Source organism: Eleutherodactylus coqui, chromosome 1 (assembly GCF_035609145.1).
Source record: "Eleutherodactylus coqui strain aEleCoq1 chromosome 1, aEleCoq1.hap1, whole genome shotgun sequence".
Lineage (NCBI taxonomy): Eukaryota > Metazoa > Chordata > Amphibia > Anura > Eleutherodactylidae > Eleutherodactylus > Eleutherodactylus coqui.
The window spans coordinates 49,823,963-49,851,896 of record NC_089837.1 but is presented as its reverse complement, the minus strand read 5'-3'; the positions used below and the strand labels follow the sequence as shown (position 1 = coordinate 49,851,896).

The following is a 27,934-nucleotide window of genomic DNA, read 5'->3' as shown; positions in this document are numbered from 1 at the left end:
TCAGCGCCTCCGGTTTGCACCCCTGCCTCTCCCCCTGTGCCCCAACCTGCCACTGAGATGCAACCCCCCTCTCAGGACACAGGCACTACTGCCTCATGGCCTGCACCCACACCCTCATCTCCGCTGTCCTCGGCCCCATCCAGCAGTGTAGTTCAGCGCACCGTCTAGCCGTCGCTTGCGCAACTGTTGGAGCGCAAGCGCAAGTACGCCGCCACGCACCCGCACGCTCAAATGTTAACCGTCCGCATAGCAAAATTCATCAGCCTTGAGATGCTGCCGTATAGGGTTGTGGAAACGGAGTCCTTCAAAAGTATCATGGAGGCGGCGGCCCCGCGCTACTCAGTTCCCAGTCGCCACTACTTTTCCCGATGTGCCGTCCCAGCCCTGCACGACCACGTCTCCCGCAACATTGTACGCGCCCTCACCAACGCGGTTACTGCCACGGTCCACTTAACAACGGACACGTGGACAAGCACAGGCGGGCAGGGCCACTACATCTCCCTGACGGCACATTGGGTGAATTTAGTGGAGGCTGGGACAGAGTCAGAGCCTGGGACCGCTCACGTCCTACCCACCCCCAGAATTGCGGGCCCCAGCTCGGTGGTGGTATCTGCGGAGGTGTATGCTTCCTCCACTAAAGCACCCTCCTCCTCCTCCTCCTCTGTCTCGCAATCAAGATGTGTTAGCAGCAGCATGTCGCCAGCAGTCGGTGTCGCGCTGTGTGGCAGCACAGCGGTGGGCAAGCGTCAGCAGGCCGTGCTGAAACTACTCAGCTTAGGCGATAAGAGGCACACGGCCCACGAACTGCTGCAGGGTCTGACACAGCAGACCGACCGCTGGCTTGCGCCGCTGAGCCTCCAACCGGGCATGGTCGTGTGTGACAACGGCCGTAACCTGGTGGCGGCTCTGCAGCTCGGCAGCCTCACGCACGTGCCATGCCTGGCCCACGTCTTTAATTTGGTGGTTCAGCGCTTTCTGAAAAGCTACCCATGCTTGTCAGACCTGCTCGTAAAGGCGCGCCGGCTCTGCGCACATTTCCGCAAGTCCCACACGGACGCTGCCACCCTGCGCACCCTGCAACATCACTTTAAGCTGCCAGTGCACCGACTGCTGTGCGACGTGCCCACACGGTGGAACTCTACGCTCCACATGTTGGCCAGGCTCTATGAACAGCGTAGAGCTATAGTCGAATACCAACTCCAACATGGGCGGCGCAGTGGGAGTCAGCCTCCTCAATTCCTTTCAGAAGAGTGGGCCTGGTTGGCAGACATCTGCCATGTCCTTGGTAATTTTGAGGAGTCTACCCAGGTGGTGAGCGGCGATGCTACAATCATTAGCGTCACCATTCCTCTGCTATGCATCTTGAGAAATTCCCTGCAAACCATAAAGGCAGCTGCTTTGCGCTCGGAAACAGGGGCGGGGGAAGACAGTATGCCGCTGGATAGTCAGGGCACCCTCCTGTCTATTTCTCAGCGCGTACAGGAGGAGGAGGAGGAGCATAAGGAGGATGAGGAGGAGGGGGAAGAGACAGCTTGGCCCGCTGCTGACGGTACACCGGCTGATTGCCTGTCATCCTTTCAGCGTGTATGGCCTGAGGAGGAGGAGGAGGAGGAGGAGGAGGAGGATCCTGGCAGTGATCTTCGTAGTGAAGACAGCCATGTGTTGCGTACAGGTACCCTGGCACACATGGCTGACTTCATGTTAGGATGCCTTTCTCGTGACCCTCCCGTTACACGCATTCTGGCCACGACGGATTACTGGGTGTACACACTGCTCGACCCACGCTATAAGGAGAACCTGCCCACTCTCATTCCCAAAGAGGAAAGGGGTTCGAGAGTGTTGCTATACCACAGGACCCTTGCGGACAAGCTGATGGTAAAATTCCCAGCCGACAGCGCTAGTGGAAGAAGGCGCAGTACCGAGGGCCAGGTAGCAGGGGAGGTGCGGAGATCGAGCAGCATGTACATCCCAGGCAGTGCAACAGTCTTTAAGGGCCTGGCCAGCTTTATGGCTCCCCACCAAGACTGTGTCACCGCTCCCCAGTCAAGGCTGAGTCGGCGGGAGCACTGTAAAAGGATGGTGAGGGAGTACGTAGCCGATCGCACGACCATCCTCGGTGACGCCTCTGCCCCCTACAACTACTGGGTGTCGAAGCTGGACACGTGGCCTGAACTAGCGCTGTATGCCCTGGAGGTGCTTGCTTGTCCTGCGGCTAGCGTCTTGTCGGAGAGGGTGTTTAGTGCGGCTGGGGGAATCATCACAGATAAGCGTAGCCGCTTGTCAACCGACAGTGCCGACAGGCTAACACTCATCAAGATGAACAAAGGCTGGATTTCCCCAGACTTCTGTTCTCCACCAGCGGACAGCAGCGATACGTAAGCAATACGTAGGCTGCACCCGCGGATGGAAGCTACGTTCTCTCTCACCATCCAAAACGGGGACATTTCTGCTTCATCAATCTGTGTCTAATATTCCTCCTCCTCCTGCTCCTCCTCCTGAAACCTCACGTAATCACGCTGAACGGGCAATTTTTCTTAGGGCCACAAGGCTCACTCAAATAATTTTTCTGAACAATTTTTATAAGTTTCAATGCGCTTAAAAGCATTGGAACTTTAACTTGAACCAATTTTTCGTTACACTGGGCTGCCTCCAGGCCTATTTACCACTTAAGCCACATTAACCAAAGCGATTCACCTGCCATCTTGGTTGGGCATGGCCAATTTTTACTGAGGTACATTAGTACTGTTGGTACACCAATTTTTTGGGGCCCTCACCTACAGTGTAATCATAGCAATTTGTATGTTCTTCGCCTGCACTCATGGTACAGAAAGGTGTGTGGGGTTGGCCTACACTTTAGCTACATAAATGTAACTTGGGCCTTGGCTATACTAAGGCTACTGAAATGGAACTAAGACTGCGCTCCCGCTATACTGCTGCTTCGGAATTGTTACTGGGGCCTGTCTTGAGTGCTACTATTGCTGACATGGAACGAAGACTGCACTCCCGCTATACTGCTGCTTCGGAATTGTTACTGGGGCCTGTCTTGAGTGCTACTATTGCTGACATGGAACGAAGACTGCGCTCCCGCTATACTGCTGCTTCGGAATTGTTACTGGGGCCTGTCTTGAGTGCTACTATTGCTGACATGGAACGAAGACTGCGCTCCCGCTATACTGCTGCTTCGGAATTGTTACTGGGGCCTGTCTTGAGTGCTACTATTGCTGACATGGAACGAAGACTGCGCTCCCGCTATACTGCTGCTTCGGAATTGTTACTGGGGCCTGTCTTGAGTGCTACTATTGCTGACATGGAACGAAGACTGCGCTCCCGCTATACTGCTGCTTCGGAATTGTTACTGGGGCCTGTCTTGAGTGCTACTATTGCTGACATGGAACGAAGACTGCGCTCCTCCTATAATGCTGCTACTGATATGTTAGTGGGGCCTGTCCTAATGCTACGGCTGAAATGTTACGAATTCTGGGCTCTGCCTATACCGCTGCTAATGGTATGTCTCTGGGGTGTGGAAACGGAGGCTTCCCAAAGACATGATGGCGGCGAGGCCATTTCCCACCAACGCGGTTACTGTTAAGGTGCATATAACCACGGACACGTGGAGAGGACACGTAGTGCCTCAAAAACATCCCCCTCCTCCTCCAACAGGGAAAACATTCTTGGCAAATGCCTTTGCATTGGTTCGTCTGGTGGCAGTCCAAGAATTTCACCTTTACCGACACAACAAGAGAGCCCCCACACCATCCCCCCGCCACGGCCCACTTAATCCTGGCGGCATTCCGAAAACCAACAAAATACAACCGTGCTACTAGGTCCGCAGTCACCACCACATTACCACCAACGCGGTTACTGTTAAGGTGCATATAACCACGGACACGTGGAGAGGACACGTAGTGCCTCAAAAACATCCCCCTCCTCCTCCAACAGGGAAAACATTCTTGGCAAATGCCTTTGCATTGGTTCGTCTGGTGGCAGTCCAAGAATTTCACCTTTACCGACACAACAAGAGAGCCCCCACACCATCCCCCCGCCACGGCCCACTTAATCCTGGCCGCATTCCGAAAACCAACAAAATACAACCGTGCTACTAGGTCCGCAGTCACCACCAAATTACCACCAACGCGGTTACTGTTAAGGTACATATTACCAGTCTGACTGGGGCATGCAGACACCTTTACAGAATGAATAGTGTGTGGCACATAGGTTCCCCATTGCTATGCCCACGTGTGCAGCTCCTGATGGCGGTGGCACAGGATTATATTTCTCATTGCTTCTGTACAGCATTGTGGGCTATCGCCCCGCCCCTTTTAAAGAGGGTCGCTGCCTAGCCGTGCCAACCCTCTGCAGTGTGTGCCTGCGGTTCCTCCTCATGGCAGACGCACTTCTAAATAGACATGAGGGTGGTGTGGCATGAGGGCAGCTGAAGGCTGCGCAGGGACACTTTGGTGTGCACTGTGGGGGGAGGGGGGGCGGTTGGTCAGCATGTAACCCAGGAGAAGTGGCAGCGGAGTGTCATGCAGGCAGTGATTGTGCTTTGTTGGATGTAGTGTGGTGCTTAGCTAAGGTATGCCATGCTAATGAGGGCTTTTCAGAAGTAAAAGTTGTTGGGAGGGGGGGGGGCCCACTCTTGCCGGTATTGTGGCTTAATAGTGGGACCTGTGAACTTGAGATGCAGCCCAACATGTAGCCCCTCGCCTGCCCTATCCGTTTCTGTGTCATTCCCATCACTTTCTTGAATTGCCCAGATTTTCACACATGAAAACCTTAGCGAGCATCGGCGAAATACAAAAATGCTCTGGTCGCCCATTGACTTCAATGGGGTTCGTTGTTCGAAACGAACCCTCGAGCATCGCGGGAAGTTCGTTCCGAATAACGAGCACCCGAACATTTTGGTGTTCGCTCATCTCTAGTCTCAACATTAAAAAATGCGATGTTTTAGCTCCCTGTGGGCCTTTCTATGCTTGAGAAAGGCCCACAGGGGGCCGAAACGTTCCATTTTTTCTATGTTGAGACTTAAATAAAAGAAGCGCTTTCTTGTGCTACACAAATTTTAAAGAAAAGAATCTCTGGTGTGCTGCTTCTACCACCTATGTTTCCCTGATTAAAGGGGTTCTCCCGCGCCGAAACGGGGTTTTTTTTTTTCAACCCCCCCCCCCCCCCCACCCCCGTTCGGCGCGAGACAACCCCGATGCAGGGGTTAAAAAAGAACACCGGACAGCGCTTACCTGAATCCCTGCGCTCCGGTGACTTCTTACTTACCTGCTGAAGATGGCTGCCGGCATCTTCTCCCTCGGTGAACCGCAGGGCTTCTGTGCGGTCCATTGCCGATTCCAGCCTCCTGATTGGCTGGAATCGGCACATGACGGGGCGGAGCTACACGGAGCTACACGGAGCCCCATTGAGAAAAAGAGAAGACCCGGACTGCGCAAGCGCGTCTAATTTGGCCATTAGACGGCGAAAATTAGACGGCAACCATGGAGACGAGGACGCTAGCAACGGAGCAGGTAAGTGAAAAACTTTTGATAACTTCTGTATGGCTCATAATTAATGCACAATGTACATTACAAAGTGCATTAATATGGCCATACAGAAGTGTATAGACCCACTTGCTGCCGCGGAACAACCCCTTTAAGGATAGTCAGGTCAGTGGAAGGAGACAATGGGGCCGCCTTTATCGAGGCAATGACTCTGATTTTAGGCAGGGGTGCCCCTCTTTCCCTGATCAATTAGGGAGAGTTGTACATTCCTCCTCCTGGAGAGATGCAATTGGTCTGTGCAAGTTCTCTATGTGTGTGTTTGCGGTTTTAAATGGACACATTTGCATCGGTTCTGAGGAGCGGTGCTGTTGTGTGCCAAGCGGACGTAACAGATAGTTTTGGAAACTTTTATTATAATAAAAATATACAAGATATACAATTCTTTTATCGATGTTTAAGGGTCATATTGGGCGACGTTCTCCACTTGTAATGATTTTATTTTAAAGAATTGATGTGAGTGCCCTTTGTCACTGCTCTGCCAGCAACTTAGAGCCTTGAGCCAACGATCTCAGTAATTTGAGGCAGACTTGTTGCTAGGGACTTTCTATATGGCAACCACATAAAAAGCTGTAATGGTTAGACAGTCATAAATCTTACACTAGATGGGTCCAAAATTCTGAGCTGAATAATTTCTCCATATATCTGCAGTCAGAGTTTTGTTTTTGGGTTGAAATGACAGATAACAAAGATGAATAGATTGAACTTCTATTCATGGCAAGATTTGGTGGAGAACCTCAATAAACAATTAATATTTCAAACAAGTTCGGCTACAGAAAAGTAGGCCGGGACCACACTTTTATGAAAGCTGTCTAATAGAAATTCTGCCTGTTGTCCATAACAACCAATCACAGCACAGCTTTCATTTTATCTCAGCGGTATAAGAAATGAAAGCTGTGCTGTGATTGGTTGCTATGAACAACAAATACATTTTTTTTTTAGACAGGTTTCATAAAAGTGTGGAACTGGCATATTTTGCCGTTGCCCCCCTGTAGAACATATGTTATGCCTGTACTGAAAACATATTCTATCTGCGAGATATTGCATGGATCTCAAAGGGTTTGGGGGAGTTTGTAGACCCCAGGGCAGGAGAGAGGTTCAGTTTGGCTCCCGGAATGGCTTGGAAAGTAAAATTTTGTAAAAGTGTTGTGAAGAAGAGGAATAGCTCCATTTTAGCCATAGTTTCCCCCGCACAGCTCCGCTTACCTACAATGAAGAAGAGAAAATACTAAGTGAAGATGAGAGAGAACTTGAAAACACAACTTAATGGAACTATGATTTCATACATATTTGGTATAAAGCTTTGGGTCTTTGATCTCCTATAATTGACACTTGTTATTCCAATGGTTGTTACTTCACTTCTATGCAGAAATCCAAAGAGCTTCATTAAGATGTTAATGCCAGTTTTTGTCCCCTCAGAGCGCTCAGCTGTATACCAGCTGTGTGCTTGGTGAACACAGCAGGAGTATAGGATGCCGTCACCCCCCACAGTGATTTTCAGGGAAGGGCTTTAAATATAAGCCCTTCCCTGAAAAATCATCCCTAGCTGGTAACAAATAAAAAAATATATATACTTACGTGTCCGCCACTGTCGGGGCTCAGCCTGGTGTAGTGGCTTCTTCTCCCTGCACTGCTCCGCAGCGATGAGTATTAGAGATGAGCGAGTATACTTGCTTAGGCACATTACTCGAGCGAGTAGTGCCTTAGCCGAGTATCTCCCCGCTCGTCTCTAAAGTGTCGGGGGCCGGCGCGGGTGACAGGTGAGTTGTGTCAGGGAGCGGGGGGGGGGGGGGGGGGGAGAGGGAGAGAGAGATCCTTTCTACCCAGATCATGGCGGCTTTAGAGAAGTTATACTGTAGAATATGGTGGAATCTAACACATACACTGACATGCCAAAAGTAATGGCATATGTAAATTGATTATGAAGTGGGGTAACTTCAGGGGACGACTTGGGAGTTCCCACACTTGTCTAAGTTATGAAGCGTTATCCTGTGAGTGAGGCTGAACACTGGTCAACATGCTCAAGCATACAAATTTCCTGCAGGTCGATGAGAGCAGAAGACCTACCAGAATGCCTCTGTTAAGACTATGGCACTGGACACAGCACCTCACCTGGGCTTGAGAGGTTGCTAATTGGATGCAAGAGAACTAGCAAAGTAAGGGGTTAAATACCCATGCATACATATATATTTATGTAGGTTATTGCTGAACTTTATGTAAATTCTTGCTAGAATCTTCAGAGAGGTTAAATGTTTTTTTCTACTCTAACTTTGCTGCTGTGAATTAACAGCATTTTGATTGGCTGATGGACTAGGTGTACATAGCAGGTCCTATTCCTGGGCTGTGTCATGACTTAGTTTTTTTGCAGAGAGCCTTGTAAGGAGTGACATGTCCCAGTGCTGTTGGAGAGCTGGTCTTTCCAAATGCCAGACTCGAATTCCCGAAGCAGCGATACCAGCTATTGCAATGCCAGTGCCAATGGAATTTCAGTCAGTCATCCTAAGAAACGTTGGATGCAGTTACTGATCGCTAGTGCCGGAGAGAGACCACCAGCAAATACAGATAGACCAACAGCCAGAATCCAGATATTCAAGTTTCGGTGGTGTGTAATTGTGAGTATCACCCAGGATCATCACCAGTGAAATAAATTATTTTGACTTTATTGCTCAACCAAATTTCTTAGAAAACTAAGTTACGTCAGAGGAGACTCCTATTTTTTAAATAGTAACTTTGAAGCTATTTACACCTCCCCAGGGTGAGCCAATTATTGATTATGATAATTCTATATTGCATGCACAATATTAAGGACACCCTATTTGTAAAGCATGGACCAAGTTACAGTGTTAAGAATACTGTTGTATGTTATTGCCATAGTATTCTTTATTGTACATTCAGTAAAGCATTGCTTGTTCAACTGAAGTGGTTTAAGGCCTCTCCATAACCTGCATTGTACCTGCTACCTGTTTCACCCATGCAGACAATCATCTGCCTTTGTAGGCGTGATGATTGTCGGTCAGCACTCTTTATCATGGGCAGATGATCTACCTGTGTAAAAGCACCGCAAGTCTTATGAGAAATGATTATCTGGACGTCCATGATGTGACTCCTCCTATAAAAAAACATACATTATGAATATTACCTATTGAGAAGGGTACGAAGGCCTCGTTCTTTTTGAGATTTCCTTTAGAGTCAAGGAAGTGTTCTGGATAAAACTCGTCTGGTTTCTCAAAATACATTCTATCTCTTAGTATGGAGTGCAGCAATGGGATGACAAGAGTGCCCTGGAGAGAGAAACATAATCATTTATGAGGTATGCCCTATAGAATAAACACATACGATGTAAAAAGCAGCAAGTGAAACAAAAACTCCCAATACAGGGGGGAGTAACACTAGTGAAGATTAGGGTTGGTGCAGTATCATGGCTAACAGAATGGCAACACCTAGTTATTTACATATATCCAGTAGGAAATACAAACAACTAGGCCAAGAACTTCAAGTTACATCTCTGGATGAAGCTATTCAAGTATTCTTGCAGTCATAATTAAGCTTTCCTTCACTTGGGCCAAAAATGTAGTTTTCTGTTCTACCCCGTATCTAGATGCCATAGCTAATGCATAGGAGATTATTGGTGCCTCAAGTGCCACTCAGCACATGAGCTACTAGCCCTCCCTAAGCCCCTGCTTGGAGGTATCTAAAATAAAGCTAAACATTGTTTCTTACTAGAGATGAGCGAACGTACTCGTCCGAGCTTGATACTCGTTCGAGTATTAGCGTGTTCGAGATGCTCGTTACTCGTAACGAGTACCACGCGATGTTCGAGTTACTTTCACTTTCATCTCTGAGACGTTAGCGCGCTTTTCTGGCCAATAGAAAGACAGGGAAGGCATTACAACTTCCCCCTGCGACGTTCAAGCCCTATACCACCCCCCTGCAGTGAGTGGCTGGCGAGATCAGGTGTCACCCGAGTATATAAATCGGCCCCTCCCGCGGCTCGCCACAGATGCGTTCTGACATAGCTGAGGGAAAGTGCTATCATGTTGGAGCTGCTATAGGGAGAGTGTTAGGAGTTATTGTAGGCTTCAAGAACCCCAACGGTCCTTCTTAGGGCCACATCTGACCGTGTGCAGTACTGTTGAGGCTGCTTTTTGCAGTGTTGCACATTTTTTTTTTTTGTATATCGGCCGTGCAGAGCATTGCGTTGAGCATTGCTTGTTCAACTGAAGTGGTTTAAAGCCTTTCCATAACCTGCATTGTACCTGCTACCTGTTTCACCCATGCAGACAATCATCTGCCTTTGTAGGCGTGATGATTGTCGGTCAGCACTCTTTATCATGGGCAGATGATCTACCTGTGTAAAAGCACCGCAAGTCTTACGAGAAATGATTATCTGGACGTTCATGATGTGACTCCTCCTATAAAAAAACATACATTATGAATATTACCTATTGAGGCAGGGACAGAAGACATATACAGTCTATATAGGCAGTGGGCTTTTCCAAAACAATTTGGGAAAAAAAATCTATTTGGGCTGCCTGTGACCGTCCTGAGTGTACTGCGTCTCTGCTGGGGGTAGTTGTCCTAATTCATATGCAGCCAGCTAAGTGTTACAGCAGGCTTGCGCAAAATTCTTTCCTGGCTCTGCTGTGCATTCCGTAAGTGAAGTCAGCCTCCAACCACAGGCCAATAAGCGGCACATTTAATCACAGCATTCTGTTTCTGCATTACTGGTAATACAGCATGCTGAGGGGTAGGGGTAGGCCTAGAGGACGTGGACGCGGGCAAGGACGCGGAGGCCCAAGTCAGGGTGTGGGCACAGGCCGAGCTCCTGATCCAGGTGTATCGCAGCCGACTGCTGCGGGATTAGGAGAGAGGCATGTTTCTGGCGTCCCCACATGCATCTCACAATTAATGGGTCCACGCGGTAGACCTTTATTAGAAAATGAGCAGTGTGAGCAGGTCCTGTCGTGGATGGCAGAAAGTGCATCCAGCAATCTATCGACCACCGAGAGTTCTGCGCCGTCCACTGCTGCAACTCAGAATCCTCTGGCTGCTGTTCCTCCTTCCTCCCAGCCTCCTCACTCCATTACAATGACACATTCTGAGGAGCAGGCAGACTCCCAGGAACTGTTCTTGAGCCCCTGCCCAGAATGGGCAGCAATGGTTCCAAATCCTCTCCCACTGGAGAAGTTTGTCGTGACCGATGCCCAACCTTTGGAAAATTCCCAGGGTCCGGGGGATGAGGCTGGGGACTTCCGGCAACTGTCTCAAGAGCTTTCAGTGGGTGAGGAGGACGATGACGATGAGACACAATTGTCTATCACTCAGATAGTAGTAATTGCAGTAAGTCCGAGGGAGGAGCGCACAGAGGATTCGGAGGAAGAGCAGCTGGACGATGAGGTGACTGACCCCACCTGGTTTGCTAAGCCTACTGAGGACAGGTCTTCAGAGGGGGAGGCAAGTGCAGCAGCAGGGCAGGTTGGAAGAGGCAGTGCGGTGGCCAGGGGTAGAGGCAGGGCCAGACCGAATAATCCACCAACTGTTTCCCAAAGCGCCCCCTCACGCCATGCCACCCTGCAGAGGCCGAGGTGCTCAAAGGTCTGGCAGTTTTTCACTGAGAGTGCAGACGACCAACGAACAGTGGTGTGCAACCTTTGTCGCGCCAAGATCAGCCGGGGAGCCACCACCACCAGCCTCACCACCACCACCATGCGCAGGCATATGATGGCCAAGCACCCCACAAGGTGGGACGAACGCCGTTCACCGCCTCCAGTTTCCACCACTGCCTCTCCCCCTGTGCCCAAATCTGCCACTGAGATCCAACCCCCCTCTCAGGACACAGGCACTACCGTCACCTGGCCTGCACCCACACCCTCACCTCCGCTGTCCTTGGCCCCATCCAGCAATGTCTCTCAGCGCAGCATCGCTAGCGCAACTGTTTGAGCGCAATCGCAAGTACGCCGCCACGCACCCGCACGCTCAAGCGTTAAACGTGCACATAGCCAAATTGATCAGCCTGGAGATGCTGCCGTATAGGCTTGTGGAAACGGAGGCTTTCAAAAACATGATGGCGGCGGCGGCCCCGCGCTACTCGGTTCCCAGTCGCCACTACTTTTCCCGATTGTGCCGTCCCAGCCCTGCACGACCACGTCTCTCGCAACATTGTACGCGCCCTCACCAACGCGGTTACTGCCAAGGTCCACTTAACAATGGACACGGGGACAAGCACAGGCAGGAAGGGCCACTATATCTCCCTGACGGCACATTGGGTGAATTTAGTGGAGGCTGGGACCGAGTCAGAGCCTGGGACCGCTCACATCCTACCCACCCCCAGAATTGCGTGCCCCAGCTCGGTGCTGGTATCTGCGGCGGTGTATGCTTCCTCCACTAAACCACCCTCCTCCTCCAACGCAACCTCTGTCTCGCAATCAAGATGTGGCAGCAGCAGCACGTCGCCAGCAGTCGGTGTCGCGCGGCGTGGCAGCACAGCCGTGGGCAAGCGTCAGCAGGCCGTGCTGAAACTACTCAGCTTAGGAGAGAAGAGGCACACGGCCCACGAACTGCTGCAGGGTCTGTCAGAGCAGACAGACCGCTGGCTTTCGCTGCTGAGCCTCCAACCGGGCATGGTCGTGTGTGACAACGGCCGTAACCTGGTGGCGGCTCTGCAGCTCGGCAGCCTCACGCACGTGCCATGCCTGGCCCACATCTTTAATTTGGTGGTTCAGCGGTTTCTGAAAAGCTACCCACGCTTGTCATACCTGCTCGGAAAGGTGCGCCGGGTCAGCGCACATTTCTGCAACTCCAAGACGGACGCTGCCACCCTGTGGACCCTGCAACATTGGTTTAATCTGCCAGTGCACCGACTGCTGTGCGACGTGCCAACACGGTGGAACTCTACACTCCACTTGTTGACCAGGCTCTATGAGCAGCGTAGAGCTATAGTGGAATACCAACTCCAACATGGGCGGCGTAGTGGGAGTCAGCCTCCTCAATTCTTTACAGAAGAGTGGGCCTGGTTGGCAGACATCTGCCAGGTCCTTGGAAACTTTGAGGAGTCTACCCAGATGGTGAGCGGGGATGCTGCAATCATTAGCGTCACCATTCCTCTGCTATGCCTCTTGAGAAGTTCCCTGCAAAGCATAAAGGCAGACGCTTTGCATTCGGAAACGGAGGCGGGGGAATACAGTATGTCGCTGGATAGTCAGAGCACCCTCATGTCTATATCTCAGCGCATTGAGGAGGAGGAGGAGGAGGGGGAGGAGCATGAGGAGGAGGGGGAAGAGACAGCTTGGCCCACTGCTGAGGGTACCCATGCTGCTTACCTGTCATCCTTTCAGCGTGTATGGCCGGAGGAGGAGGAGGAGGAGGAGGATCCTGAAAGTGATCTTCCTAGTGAGGACAGCCATGTGTTGCGTACAGGTACCCTGGCACACATGGCTGACTTCATGTTAGGATGCCTTTCTCGTGACCCTCGCGTTACACGCATTCTGGCCACTACAGATTACTGGGTGTACACACTGATCGACCCACGGTATAAGGAGAACCTGCCCACTCTCATACCCGAAGAGGAAAGGGGTTCGAGAGTGATGCTATACCACAGGACCCTGGCGGACAAACTGATGGTAACATTCCCATCCGACAGCGCTAGTGGCAAAAGGCGCAGTTTCGAGGGCCAGGTAGCAGGGGAAGCGCGGAGATCAGGCAGCATGTACAGCGCAGGCAGGGGAACACTCTCCAAGGCCTTTGCCAGCTTTATGGCTCCCCAGCAAGACTGTGTCACCGCTGCCCAGTCAAGGCTGAGTCGGCGGGAGCACTGTAAAAGGATGGTGAGGGAGTACGTAGCCGATCGCACGACCGTCCTCGGTGACGCCTCTGCCCCCTACAACTACTGGGTGTCGAAGCTGGACACGTGGCCTGAACTCGTGCTGTATGCCCTGGAGGTGCTTGCTTGTCCTGCGGCTAGCGTCTTGTCAGAGAGGGTGTTTAGTGCGGCTGGGGGAATCATCACGGATAAGCGTACCCGCCTGTCAACCGACAGTGCCGACAGGCTTACACTCATCAAGATGAACAAAGCCTGGATTTCCCCAGACTTCTCTTCTCCACCAGCGGACAGCAGCGATACCTAAGCAATACGTAGGCTGCACCCGCGGATGGAAGCATCGTTCTCTATCACCATCAAAAACGGGGACCTTTTAGCTTCATCAATCTGTGTATTCTATTCATCCTCCTCCTGAAACCTGACGTAATCACACCGAACGGGCAATTTTTCTTAAGCCCACAAGCCTCAGCCTAATTTTTGTAAACAATTTTTATACGTTTCAATGCTCATTAAAGCGTTGAAACTTGCACCTGAACCAATTTTTATTTTAACTGGGCTGCCTCCAGGCCTAGTTACAAATTAAGCCACATTAACCAAAGTGATTAATGGGTTTCACCTGCCCTCTTGGTTGGGCATGGGCAATTTTTCTGAGGTACATTAGTACTGTTGGTACACCAATTTTTTTGGGCCCTCGCCTACAGTGTAATCCAATTAATTTTTTGCCCACCTGCATTAAAGCTGACGTTACATCAGCTGTGCTAGGCACTGCAATGGGATATATTTATGTACCGCCGGTGGCTTCCTGGCATCCACCCATGCTGTCGGTCCACACGGAGTTGTAACTGCATGTGTCCACTTCTAAAGAAACCCAGTCTGACTGGGGCATGCAGTGTGGCCCCAAGCCCACCTGCATTAAACATGACATTACCTCAGCTGTGCTGGGCACTGCAATGGGATATATTTATGTACCGCCGGTGGCTTCCTGGCACCCACCCATGCTGTTGGTCCACACGGAGTTGTAACTGCATGTGTCCACTTCTAAAGAATCCCAGTCTGACTGGGGCATGCAGTGTGGGCCGAAGCCCACCTGCATTAAACATGACATTAGCTTTGCTGTCCAGGGCACTGCAATGGGATATATTTATGTACCGCCGGTGGGTTCCAGGGAGCCACCCATGCTGCTCGTCCACACGGACTTCACAATAGGGAGTTGTACCTGCCTGTGTCTACTTATAAAAAACCCCAGTCTGACTGGGGCATGCAGTGTGGGCCGAAGCCCACCTGCATTTAATCTGACGTTAGCTCTGCTGTCCAGGGCACTGCAATGGGATACATTTATGTACAGCCGGTGGGTTCCAGGGAGCCACCCATGCTGTGGGTGCACACGGAATTCCCATTGCGGAGTTGTACCTGCCTGCGACTATTTATAAAAAAACGCAGTCTGACTGGGGCATGCAGACACCTTGACAGAATGAATAGTGTGTGGCACATAGGTTCCCCATTGCTATGCCCACGTGTGCAGCTCCTGATGGCGGTGGCACAGGATTATATTTCTCACTGCTTCTGTACAGCATTGTGGGCTATCGTCCTGCCCCTTTTAAAGAGGGTCGCTGCCTAGCCGTGCCAACCCTCTGCAGTGTGTGCCTGCGGTTCCTCCTCATGGCAGACACACTTATAAATAGACATGAGGGTGGTGTGGCATGAGGGCAGCTGAAGGCTGCGCAAGGACACTTTGGTGTGTGCTGTGGACACTGGGTCGTGCGGGGGGGCAGCATGTAACCCAGGAGAAGTGGCAGCGGAGTGTCATGCAGGCAGTGATTGTGCTTTGTTGGAGGTAGTGTGGTGCTTAGCTAAGGTATGCATTGCTAATGAGGGCTTTTCAGAAGTAAAAATTGTTGGGAGGGGGGAGGGCCACTCTTGCCGCTATTGTGGCTTAATAGTGGGACCTGGGAACTTGAGATGCAGCCCAACATGTAGCCCCTCGCCTGCCCTATCCGTTGCTGTGTCGTTCCCATCACTTTCTTGAATTGCCCAGATTTTCGCAAATGGAAACCTTAGCGAGCATCGGCGAAATACAAAAATGCTCGGGTCGCCCATTGATTTCATTGGGGTTCGTTATTCGAAACGAACCCTCGAGCATCGCGAAAATTTCGTCCCGAGTAACGAGGACCCAAGCATTTTGGTGCTCGCTCATCTCTATTTCTTACCTTTGGAAGAAAATAGCCTCTGAATGTGACATCTTCAGTAGTTGCATGTGGAAGATTTCCCGGTACAATATCCCCGAAGCGCTGGATTTCATGAATGACGGCATCGGTATATGGCATTTGTTTCCTGTGGTCCATTTGAGGTGGAGCCGAACCAATCACTCTTTCAATTTCAACATGTACTTTTTCTATCAGGGAAGAGATAAGATGTCACCTATTATTTATGTCTACATATATAGTTGGTCACCAAACAGACCTTGATGTCAACCCAGACAAAGGTTTTAGGACAGGAAGGAAAGCTTAAAGGAGTTGTCCAACTTCTGAGTCTTGAAAAAAATTTCATTCCCAAGCAGTAACATTACAAATAGGCTTGTACTCCCTCCATGCTGTGTCCCGCGCCGCTGATTGGTCCTCCACTCCCTTGTTTGTTCCCACGCTGCAGTCCCACCCAGATTATGCGACATCACAGATTGATCGCTGAGCTCGATTATTGGCTGCAGAGCCTCTGGTGTCCCATAAACAAGCTGGGGCAGGCTGCCACATTAATGTCAGAGAGGAGACCCGGCGTGGCGGCGTAGTACACACCAGGTGCGGAGAGAGGTAAGTAGAAGCCTACTTATTAGGTTGCTGCTGGAGGAATGGATTTTACACAGGAACTAGAACTCGGACAACCCCTTTAGTGGGGCTGTATTGTCAGAAAGGGCATACATTTAAAACTCTTACGTTGAATTTCTGGGTATTTTATCATCAGCAGAAGTCCCCATCTCAGGGTGGTTGATGTGGTCTCCATTCCAGCGGCGAACAGGTTTCCGACCAGTACAGTTAGGTTATCATTGTGGTAATACTCAGTGGATTCTGGCTTTCCCTTAACAAAATCAGATGAAATGCTGAATGAAGTTTTGAGCATTTCTCTCTTTCACAAATTGTGGCCTACTAAAAACCGACTAGTTAAAGGGGTGTACAGAAGTGAAAGAATCTTGCAACATTTTCAAAACTTTATTAACCCTTTAAGGACATGGCTCTTTTTATCAGTTTTCAATTTTCTCTCCTCACTTTCCAAAATCATAACTTTTTTAAAGCTACATGAGGGGTTGTTTTTTTGTGAGATTAGTTGTATTTTTAAATAGACCATTTAATGTACCATGTGTACCATTGGAGGAAGGGTGCAGAAATGGCATAAGAAGAGATGCAAAACTGTGTGTCGTTCATGTAGAGGTGGTATTGCAGGGCAAACTTGCAGATGGTTTGTCCGATTGGGGCTTTGTACAAAGAGAAGAGAAGGGAGCCAAGGACTGAGCCCTGGGGGACCCCAATAGCGAGGGGGAGCGGAGAGGAGAGAGAGCCAGTGAGGAAGACGCTGAAAGAGTGGTCAGAGAGGTAGGAGGAGAAACGGGAGAGAGCAGTGTCCTTCAGGTCAATAGAATAAAGCCTAGCAAGGAGGAGGTCATGGTAAATGGTGCCAAATGCCGCGAAGAGGTCAAGGGGGATTAGTAGGGAGTAGTTGCTCCTCGATTTGGCCGTCATCAGGTCATTTGATACTTTAGTGAGGGCAATTTATATTGATTGTAGGGGGCAGAAGCCGGACTGGAGTGGGTCCAGGAGAGAGTTATCAGCGAGAAAGCACGTGAGCAGGAATAGACCAGGCGTTCAAGTAGTTTTGAGATGAAGGGAATATTGGAGATGGGTCGGTAGTTGGCGGTGTCAGTCGGGTCCAGGGTTGGTTTCTTTACCAGAGGGGATATGATGGAGTGTTTGAATGAGGAGGAGAAAATGCCAGAGGTCAGGGAAGACTTCTTCCTCTGTCGTTAGTTCTAGTATAAATAGTGAGTGAGTGATAGGTGCAGCACTGAAGAGCCATGTAGTGTTTAGAGATTTCTTTGCGTCTGTTTTCATTTTTTTTTTTTTTTTTTTTTTAACTTTGAAGTGGGTGGCTTGCTCTCCAGCACTGAGATCCGTCACGGGGCTTGTTCTTTGGGGCTTAGGAGGGGGTGGCAGGTATCAAAGAGTCATTTGGGGTTACGGGATAGTGAGGGAGCTGAAATACATTTGTTTGACATGGTGGAGGATGAGGTTGTAGGTTTTGAACATAAATTTGAAGTGGGTGAAGTCTGATGGATGTTTGGATTTGAGCCACAGACTTTTAGCACACCTAGAGCATCACCAGATGAAGCACGTTTGGGGCGTGAGCCAAGGTTGTCGTGGTCTGCAGTGGATGGCTTGGGGCATAGGGGGTGCTGCTTCATCCAGGGCACATCTGAGGATGGTTTAGTAGTGTTCGGAATCCAGGTTGGGCATGGGAGGGGAGAGATGGGGGACAGGGAATACTGTAGGGTCTCAGCAAACTGCTGGGTGGGGACGGTCTGGAAGTTCCTATAGGTGGGAGGGTCTGGGGTGCTGCTAGGGTGCCTAATGGATAAGGAGAGGATTATACATAAACACTGCATACAGTGTAATCCATATTTAGTTGACCTATTAATGAGTATTATGGTGCATATCTTACGTCTTCTTGTTTGGCTAGGAAGGCATCAACAAGGTTCCTCTGGTCGTTTACATCCAGTTCTTTCTTCTGTTTTGTAAATGTTGCTCTTATGAATTCCTGAAACTCTCTGATGTTCCCAAAAATTGTTCTGTGAGCTCCAGGAAGCAGATCCATTAACAACGGAAAATTGTTATACATCTACAAGAGGAAATATACAAGTAACAGTCAGTTTTAACACAAAACGTAATAGAAGGTGCTGTTAACATTTGTGCCTGATATACAGCAGTCAAAGGGGTTGTCCAGAGTTTTATTTTTTTTTTTATAAAGTGGTGTGATAGAATATTGTAAAATGAGACTATACTCATGTCTTTTTTTTTTTTTTTTTTAATATTTTTTATTGAGCATTTTCAAAGCATACATGAAAACGTGGTTTACATTATATGATATAGTATAGTATTCAACGGTTGTATGAAATCTAGTAGAGACAAAATCTACTTTACAAACAGTAAATTACAGCTAGATATAAGTAGGTTGTTGAACAAAGTCTAACGTGTTTCCACATAAGCGTTTCCATAATCCTTGACTGAAGCGACAAGGTGGATATTTGGTTGGAATAGCTGTTGGAACTATAATAACATTAAAACGAACAGTTTAACTCAAAATACTGCCAAGATTTCCACATGTTCGTGAATTTAGAAAAAGAATTATTATTTCTTGCATAAATTTTCTCGTAGCAATGGTGGTCTGATATTAGGTCCAATAGTTCTTTCAGGGCGGGGGGAGAAGCACTTCTCCAATTTCTTGCTATAATGGTATTTGCAGCGAGGAGGAAATGGCATATCCACGATCTTTTTCCTGGAGGAAGAGAGTCGCAGTCCAGAAGGAGGAGAGCTAGGTGGGGGGAACATGCGAGGCGTATTCCCGAGATAGTTCTAATAGATTCGAACACCTCTTTCCAAAAGCCTTGGATTATGGGACAGTCCCAGAACAAATGATAAAGTGAGCCTTCCCCACCGCACCTCCTCCAGCAATCTTTGTTGGTGTTTGGGAAACATTTAGCTATTTTGGTGGGGGTATAGTACCATCTAGTTAACACTTTATAGTGAGTTTGGAGAAGACTTGCTGAAAGAGTGGCTCTGTTTGCTCTTTCAAAGGACTTCAGCCATTGTGATGTATGAAACTTTTTTCGTAGATCGTATTCCCAATTTAATAGATGTTTTTTTTTTGTGCTGTTCATATTGCCCGCTATGGTATCATAGAAGACTCTTGTTAAGGAGTTTTGAGAGTTTGTGCATTTGTAAAACAACATGTCTAGATCTTTGGGAAAGGTACATTTACCTAGCTGGGAGTTGCGGAGAAACGAGGATATTTTTAGGTAGGTGAAAATCTCTTTGTTTGGTTAGTTGTATTTGGATTTGATGGTTTGATAGGTAGACACTCTTTCTCCCTCCAGGAGGTCGGAAACAAATCTGACTCCTCCTCGAAACCACTCTTTGAGATTTAGATCTTGTATAAAGTAGAGAAGGATCTCCAGGGGGAGGTTTGTTGCAGAGCTGTTTGTAGTAGAATTAAGTTTGTGTGCCAGAAGATTCCAGCAATGTAGAGTAGTCAACATTAAAGGGGAAAGGGTTTGCACATGTGGTAAAAGTGGAATCTCTGGATATAGGATACTAAGTGTTGAGGCTTTTATAAGGGAGTTTAGAGATTTATTGTGGTTTCTATGTCTTTCTATGAAGTACCAGGACGGGAGTTGTGAATCTTTTAGCCATATGACTGACTGGCTCAGGATAGTCGCGTTATAGTAGGCTTGTAGGTTGGGGACCCCTAGGCCTCCTTGCTTCCTATGCAGGTATAAAATAGAGGCGGCGAGTCTGGGTTTTTTATTGCTCCAAATGAAGTTTAATAGTTGTTTTTGGAAGTTGGTGATTATAGTTTGGGGGATCGGGAAGGACAGTGTGCGGAAAAGGTAGAGTATCTTTGGTAAGATTATCATTTTATAAAGAGCCATTCTACCGAACCATGTGAGTTCTTTTTTTTCCAACTCTTTAAGTTCTTTTTTAAGAGAAGCAAAAAGCGGGTCTGTATTTGCGGAGACAGTTTCTGATACAGAATTACAAAGTGTAATTCCTAGGTAGGGAATTTTTTGTTTCCACTGAAAGGGAAATTCTTTTTGAATGTCATGCATTAATGTGTTGTCTATATTGAGACCCATAATTTGAGATTTGTCTAAATTGAGTTTGTAAAATGAGGCTTGGCTGAATTGAAGAATGCATTTATATACGCTTCTTAAAGAATTTATGGGGTCAGTTAATGAAATGAGGACGTCGTCGGCAAAGAGGCCAATTTTATATTGTCTTAGGCCAACTGGGATGCCTTTGATTGTTGGTGACATTCTAATCATTTCCGCTAAGGGCTCTATTAGCATGACAAACAATAAGGGGGAAAGGGGGCAACCCTGACGGGTCCCGTTAGTAATTGGAAACGCTGAAGACAAGGCTCCATCAACTAGGACCCTGGCAGAGGGCTTCACGTAAAGGGCCTGGACCGCTCGAAGGAAATTATCTCCCACACCGAACCTATGTAGGACGGCGAAGGCAAACCCCCAATGGACTCTATCGAACGCCTTCTCTGCGTCCAGGGAAAGGAAGAGAGAAGGCGTCCGACTCGAGCTGGTTAGATCCAGTAGATTCTGGACTCTTCGTGCACCATCAGTTGCATTCCTGCCTCTCGTGAAGCCCACTTGATCATTATGTATGATCGTTGGTAATAGTTCTAAGAGTCTGTTTGCTAGAATTTTTGAATATAGCTTCGTATCAGTATTTAGAAGCGAGATGGGCCTGAAATTCGCTGGGGAGGTGGTAGTTTTTCCTGGCTTCGGTATGGTGATTATTATGGCTTGCAACATCTCTTCTGGCATTTCTCCCTGGCTGATTGAGTCGTTAAATATGGATGCCATATGAGGAGAGAGGGAGGAGGCGAATATTTTGTAATATTCGTTAGATAGGCCATCAGGGCCAGGGGATTTGTGGTTTTTTAGACTTTTGATAGCTCTAGTAATTTCTGGAATGGATATTGGCTTGTTTAAGGGGTCATTTTGTAAGGCCAAGGAGGGGAGGGATACCCCATCTAAAAATTATTTTATGGAAGTTGTAGTTGGTTGGGGGGTGTTTGTGTCTTTGTTTAGATTGTAGAGATTGGCGTAAAAGGCCCTAAATTGATCTGCTATTTGTTGGGGGTGAGTAATTTTTTGGGCGGGGTCCTTAGTGTGATTTAAGTAGGGGATCTTAGCTTTAACGCGTCTTTTTTTTGCTAAGTTGGCCATTAATTTTGAGGGCTTATCGATATATGAGTAATAATTAGCTTTGATGAAGGTGGTGTTTCTGTGATAGTTATCTAATAGGATTTTTCTTAGTTCTCTTCTTAGAGTGGTTAGTTCTTGGTGAAGATTATTCTGAGGAGAGTCTTGCTGTGCTCTTTCCAGTTTCCTAATATTGTTTAATAGGAGGTCAATTTTTGCTTGTTTATTTTTCCTTTCTTGAATTTTTAGTTTAATTAGAACCCCCCTAATTACAGCTTTATGCGCACACCACAATGTAAAATTGTTTATATCTGGGGTAGCATTAGTGGTAAAGTATTCGTCTAAGGCACCTTTAATTGTTTTTTGGTGTGTAGGGGAGTTGAGCAAGTTTATATCATTGCGCCATATTCTGGTTGGGTTAAATGGGGCATTAATATTAAGCTTTAAGTAGATTGGGGCGTGGTCTGACCACGTGATGGTACCTATCGACGAGTTTGTGACTGAAGCAAGGGTCCATCTATCAACCAGCATCAGGTCAATCCTTGAATATGTTTGGTGTCTCGGGGAATAATACGTGAATTCCCTTGAGAAAGAGTTTAAACACCTGAAGGAGTCATAGAGCCCTTCTTTATGAAGCCAGGGCTGAAGGATTGGGGCCATTCTCGTTTGTGCTGTGGAGTCTGATTGCTTGTCTGGGGTTATATTGAAGTCTCCACAAAGAATCAGTTTCCCTGATTGGACTTTTTTGACTTTTTTAATTAATTTATTTAAGAAGGAGATGTGTCTTATTGGGCGCATAAACGTTCACTAGTGTTGTTGGGATCTCATTGAGAGTGCAAGACAGAATAAGGTATCTGCCTTTTGCGTCAATGATTGACTCTTTTAAGGAAAAATTTATGGTGTCCCGGAAGGCTATTAAGACGCCTGCATGCTTTTTTGAGGCGTTTGCAAAAAAGATATTTGGGTAGGATTTATTGGTGAATATAGGATGTGAAAGTTGTGTAAGATGCGTTTCTTGGAGACATAGCACATCAATATTTGCTAACCTAGCGTCTTTCCAGACCATCACCCTTTTAAAGGGAGAATTAAGTCCCTTGACATTTAGTGAGCAGATATTGACTGACATTGCAAGTGTTTGGTGTTTGCATTGTGAGTGGAATAGGCAAGGCAGCAGAAGTAACATGTGATACAGAAATAGTAAAACTTACAGAATATAGAAACAGAAACCGGTCTTCTTGAGGAAAGTGTCAGGAGAAAGTTTCTTGTAGAGCAGAATCCGGTAGAATGGTTAACGACCTGTAAATAAGAACAAGAAAAACAAAACAAGATAGCAGGTCTTGAAACCTGGTTCATTGGGGGGAAAAGTTCGGCACATAGGCAATAGCCTTTTTTTTCTGTGACAAGAGTTTCGGAAGTCCAGCATATGAAACAGACCTGAAGAAGGGTCTTTAGAGGTAGACCATTTCCTTCACGGAGGAGTGGAAGGTAGCGTGCGGCGATTATGAGCTTTTAGCGGATTCTGAGATTTAGATGGAGGATCAGCTTCTGGTAGGGGAATATCCCATTTGGTTAGAATTTTGGCGCCATCTTCTGGAGAGGAGATTATTTGAAATGCATTGTTTTTGTGAATAATTAGTTTGACTGGAAAGCCCCATTTATAGGGTATTTTTGAGGTTCTCAGAGCTGAGGTAATTTGAGAGAAAGCTTTTCTAGCTTGTATTGTCGCTTGGGAGAGGTCAGTAAAAAGCTTGATGTTGGAAAATGGAGGCGGAAGGGGGTTGGAGGCTCTCGAGGCTGACATTAAAGCTTCTTTTATATGAAAAAAATGAATTCTCGCGATCACGTCGCGTGGGACCGAATCTGGGAGAAAGCTTGGTTTTGCTAACCTGTGAGCTCTGTCCAGTATGCAGTCTTGTTCTGTGGAGTTTGGAAGAAGTTGTTTAATTAGTTTCGCGAGAAAATTTTTTAAATCAGCCTGGGCGACATTTTCTGGTATGCCCCTGAATTTGACGTTGTTACGTCTGCTTCTGTCCTCCAAATCGGTCAGTTTGTTTTTAATTTGCTCCACTTTGTCCTCTAATGTATAATGCGCATCTATTAGCTTATTGTGGGAGGATGTAACTTCACTTATTTTGTTTTCGATATGATCCGTGCGCATTCCTAGGTCTTGCATAGAGAGATTAAAAGTGTTTGAGAGAGATTTCATATCTTTTTCCAGAGAACCACGCAGGGCTAAAATCATGTTTTTTATAAAATCTTCTGAGGCAGGGAGGCTTGAGGAAGGAAGATTGCTAATAGGGTCTTCTTCTTGTTGGAATAGTTGCTGGTCTGAATTTGCATGAGGTGAGAGACAAGGTCTCTGTTTTTCAGGACTTGCAGAGGGGGAGGAGGGGACAGAGATGGCGTGTGGGCTTTCAGGCACCATTTTAGATGTAGCAGTGATGAATGTGCCTGTGTCAGCGGGGTTAACACTCACCCGACAGTGCAGGGGAACATCTGACAGCTCGTTCTCCCGCTCCTCCGGATCGTCGGCAGAAGCAGCTCCGCTGTGATATATAGCTGATGAGGTTTGTCCTCTGTCAGCGCTCGCTCCGGAGTTCGTGGAGTGAGGGGAGCCATCTCCGCATGTCAGTCCCTTCTGTCCCGCGCCGCGGGAGGAGAAGAAATCGGAGACCTTGGTAAGAGGAGCTTTGGATGTTCTTCTTTTAGGCATATTTGCCTGGGTTGATTAGGAATCCTCCGGGAGGTTTTTTGAGTATTTTGTCAAGCTGGGGATGCTTTTAAGTTGCTAAAAAGGCTGATGAAGAACGGAGCTCAGTACTCCACAACTGACTCTGCCTGCATCCAGGCCACGCCCCCTATACTCATGTCTTTTGATCCCCCTGTTGCTCCAATTTCCATCCCCCTCGAACCCTGCTTGTGTTCTTTGCAGCTAGTCACATGCTATCTAAGCATGTGACAACTTAAGCCAATCCATGTCCTTAGAATCGCCGAGGCCAGTAGTTGGCCATAGCAGTTATATGCTTAGGCGACACGCGATTGCACTCCCCAAAAGTGGACGGGGGCTTGGAGCGAAAAAGGTGTGTATAGTCATTTAGTTTTAGTCTTTTTTTCGTTAATTCTACAGTATTTCACCATTTTATAAAGAAAAGTTAAAGCTGCTGGACAACCCATTTAAGTCCAGTCTTGTAATCTTTATAGAGAAAAGCTTTATTTGAAAAAAAAATTGAATATCTTTTTGAACTTTTTCAATATGCAAGTTTCCAGTCTGCTTTCTATATCAGTTCCTCTCACTTTTCAACATTTCTGCTTGCTGTATTTCAATAATGACCTTAATAATTTTAACACAGGTATATGTCTCATTTAAGTACATTTTCTACTGCTCCATTCATACAGGACTCCATTCTGTGATCACTGGATACACCAGCGGTTACACCCCTACCAATCAGATACTTATCCCCTATCCTCTGCTTATGGGATAGCTAAACATTTTGGGATAACTCCCTTAAATAATTGACAATTTTATTAATTCCTCATTGTTCATATTTATTTTAATCAAAACTGCAAACCCTATAAAATACTACAAGTACAGTAATATAATTCTGACTTACCTGGACCCAGGGGCTGCCGAGGAGTCTTAGATTCTCATTAACTTGGCCCATGAGTTTAAATATGGTCGGGTCCTCATAGTCAAATCTATGACTGACCAGTATAGACACAATGATATTGGCCACGGCTGCATTAAGACTGGTGAAATCATTGAAGGACTTTCCTGAAAAATTGGAAAGTATTACTTTTTAGGAGGAGAGGGCAAGAGGATTGAAGGATACACGGTGCTGCACTGTGTGCATACTGTGTTTATAAATTTTTGCCCCAAAAGAGGCGCACGGTCTTATTTTTGGGGGGAGTCTTATACGCGGGAGAGCAGCTGGAGGGACCCAGGCGGCGCCTGCTAGGTGAGTATTGCTTCTTTTTTTCACGTAATGTAGCTAAGGCTTATTACAGGGGTAGATCTTACTTTTGTGGAAACACGGTAGTAGGGGACTGCAGATCATTAGTAAACTCAACACGATCAGCATGAGTATATTACCACCTTCCCAACATATGTACGGTTACATGCATCCTAACTGCACATACCCAGAGCTGTTAGGACATGCAATGCATTTGGAAAATCTTCAGACTCTTTCACTTGTCTATATTTTGTTATGTTGTAGCCTTGGGCAAATTAAAAAAAAAAAGCAAACTCAAGCTTTCCCCCATCGTTCTGCACTCAATACTCCATAGTGACAAAGCAAAAATAGAATATTAAACAGCTCTGCAAAAACTAACATTGTAATTTATCCAGCATTACATGATTATAGACCTTGTTCACTCACCTTCATATGACTTCAGCTTCTGTACTAAACACTCAGCCTCCTCAATGATCTTGTTTTCTATGATTTTCTTGCCCATTCCATAATCTCGTAATGCGGAGAGTGTAAATCTTCTCATCACTTTCCAGTTGTCTCCATTGGAAAAGATTACACCTTAATACAATAAATACATATTACATCCATTCATAACACATGGGAATAGAGAGATCCAGTATGGACAAGTCTGTATACGAGAACAGGTCCCCCAATGATGAACTGAATCCTCCCGATCAGCAGCTTTTATCAGGCAGTCAGTTGTCAATGGACTGTCCAAGTCCAGAGCAACATTTTATAGTGTCCATCCACTCTATTTAATAGAGAGGAGTCCCTTGCTCAACTTTCCCCTGTATTACACTGACATTGGGTGCAACACCAGGGTTCTTTAGGGGTGGGAGTTAATGGACTCTTAATACATAGAAAGAACCTTGCTAAAGAACCTGTAGAGGGTTTTCCAAAGGTTCTTCTTCTGTAGGTTAGAAAATCAATTCCGTTATAGGCACTACTTATGATGCCATATGTTGTCTATGTATGGGACCATATACTGTAGTAGAGGCAATGCTTCTAGTGAAGAATATCCATATAAAGCTACTCTGCATCCAATGGTACATGATGAAACTTTTCACAACTTTGTACATAAGTTGGAAGCATGTAGAGCTACAGTAGAGGCCTATACACTGTTATGGGTGCTGTATTATGGCTTAGTACCACTTTGAACCTTTATGGAATCTTTATATATGGCCTTGTCCAATTCTTCTCATAAATAAGGCTGGCTATGTATCTGCCATCATATCAGGTTTTACAAACATTAAAAACTTTTTTTTTTGTACCATTATATTTTGTTACGTTTTAGTAACTATAGAATTACAGAAATTGCTAATTATGTTTTCATATTATACTCAGAGCATATTAACCATTTTCTTCTATTCCAGCTCTTAAGGCCGCCTGCAGACGGCCGGGTCAGATCCGGCTGCGAGAATTCTCGCCGCGGGACCTGACCCGAGCCCCTGCAGAGAGCAGCGCATAGTCACCCGCGCCCCGCAGCTCCGGCTCTTTCATGTGCCGGCTGGCAGGCAGCCGGCGCATGCGCAGAGCGGAGCCGGCGGCCAGGGTTAGAACATGCCGCGGTTTGTTTGCCGCGCGAGGTTTAGCGCAGACAAACCGCGGCCATCTGCCTAGGATTGCGTTTGCTAACGCAATCCTATGGCAACTTCCAAGGGCGGAAATTCCGTGGGAAATCCCACCACGGAATTTCTGCACGTCTGCAAGCGGCCTTAAAGGGATATCTGGCCACTTAAAATAACAAAAAATGCTTAGAATGCTTTAAATAGAAAGCAGTGCAGTAAAAATCATTTAGAGAGGTTGTCCAGATGGCTTATAGGCCACCAATGGTAGAATGGTGGGGATTTGCCACTCTGGACCCCTGTTGATGATCTGTTCGTCAGGTCAGAGCGCTTGTGCCCTTAGCTGAAGTCTGCAGAAAGCAGATAGCTCCATCCCCCACTGCACTGGCCAGGCTTGCTATTACAGGCAAAGTGCTAATTCAATTTAATGGGAGCTTTGTAATACCAAGCCTGACCACTGCAGAAGGAACAGAGCTGTCTGCTTTCTGCACAAATCAGCTCAATGCACTAGTGTACTGCTCCAGAGATCTGGTATAACTGACATGTCCTGTAGATAGGCCATAGATAGTTTAAAACCTGAAATCCACTTTAATGGAGAATCATTGGGTTATGGATTATTGAGTGATGATGGGAAAGTGTATAAAATTCACTTGAAGGGGAGGATTCTCAACATAAAATGGGAAAACAATTTATTACTGTAACTAACATTACTTTTATTTTGGAGTTGGAGGGGCAAAGTTAGTATAAAGAAAAATGTTACCATAGTTCCTTAAAACCTTTGCAAACACAGGTATAGTGGGTCTGTCAGAGAAGGCATCAGCATGGTTGATGAGCGCATCCTTAATAGTTTCATAACCACATAGAACGACTGTTTTTGTCATGCCTATCTGGACACTGAAGACCGGGCCGTACGTCTTAGACAGCTGTGAACACAAGATATGTTATTTACTGTATACTTAACTTGAGGAGAGAAAGACGGACACAAAATATAAGCCACATAACTCTTTCTCTTACAGAAGAACAGTGTTCACATTATTCCCTAATCTTATAGGCAGAAT

At 47.1% G+C, this 27,934-nt stretch overlaps 1 protein-coding gene across 1 annotated transcript in view; it reads right to left on the bottom strand.

Moving 5' to 3' along the window:
• Positions 1-6,459: 6,459 nt before the first annotated feature.
• LOC136620659 (cytochrome P450 2C14-like) overlaps positions 6,460-27,934 on the bottom strand; it is a 66,439-nt gene continuing 44,964 nt past the window's right edge. Inside the window, exons 3-10 of the mRNA XM_066595588.1 lie at positions 27,637-27,799; positions 25,720-25,869; positions 24,955-25,115; positions 18,067-18,243; positions 16,290-16,431; positions 15,570-15,754; positions 8,686-8,827; positions 6,460-6,752 (exon numbers count right to left, since the gene is read on the bottom strand). Of these exons, the coding sequence (XP_066451685.1) occupies positions 6,574-6,752; positions 8,686-8,827; positions 15,570-15,754; positions 16,290-16,431; positions 18,067-18,243; positions 24,955-25,115; positions 25,720-25,869; positions 27,637-27,799 (1,299 nt within the window). The 3' untranslated portion in view covers positions 6,460-6,573. The remainder of the gene's footprint in view (positions 6,753-8,685; positions 8,828-15,569; positions 15,755-16,289; positions 16,432-18,066; positions 18,244-24,954; positions 25,116-25,719; positions 25,870-27,636; positions 27,800-27,934) is intronic.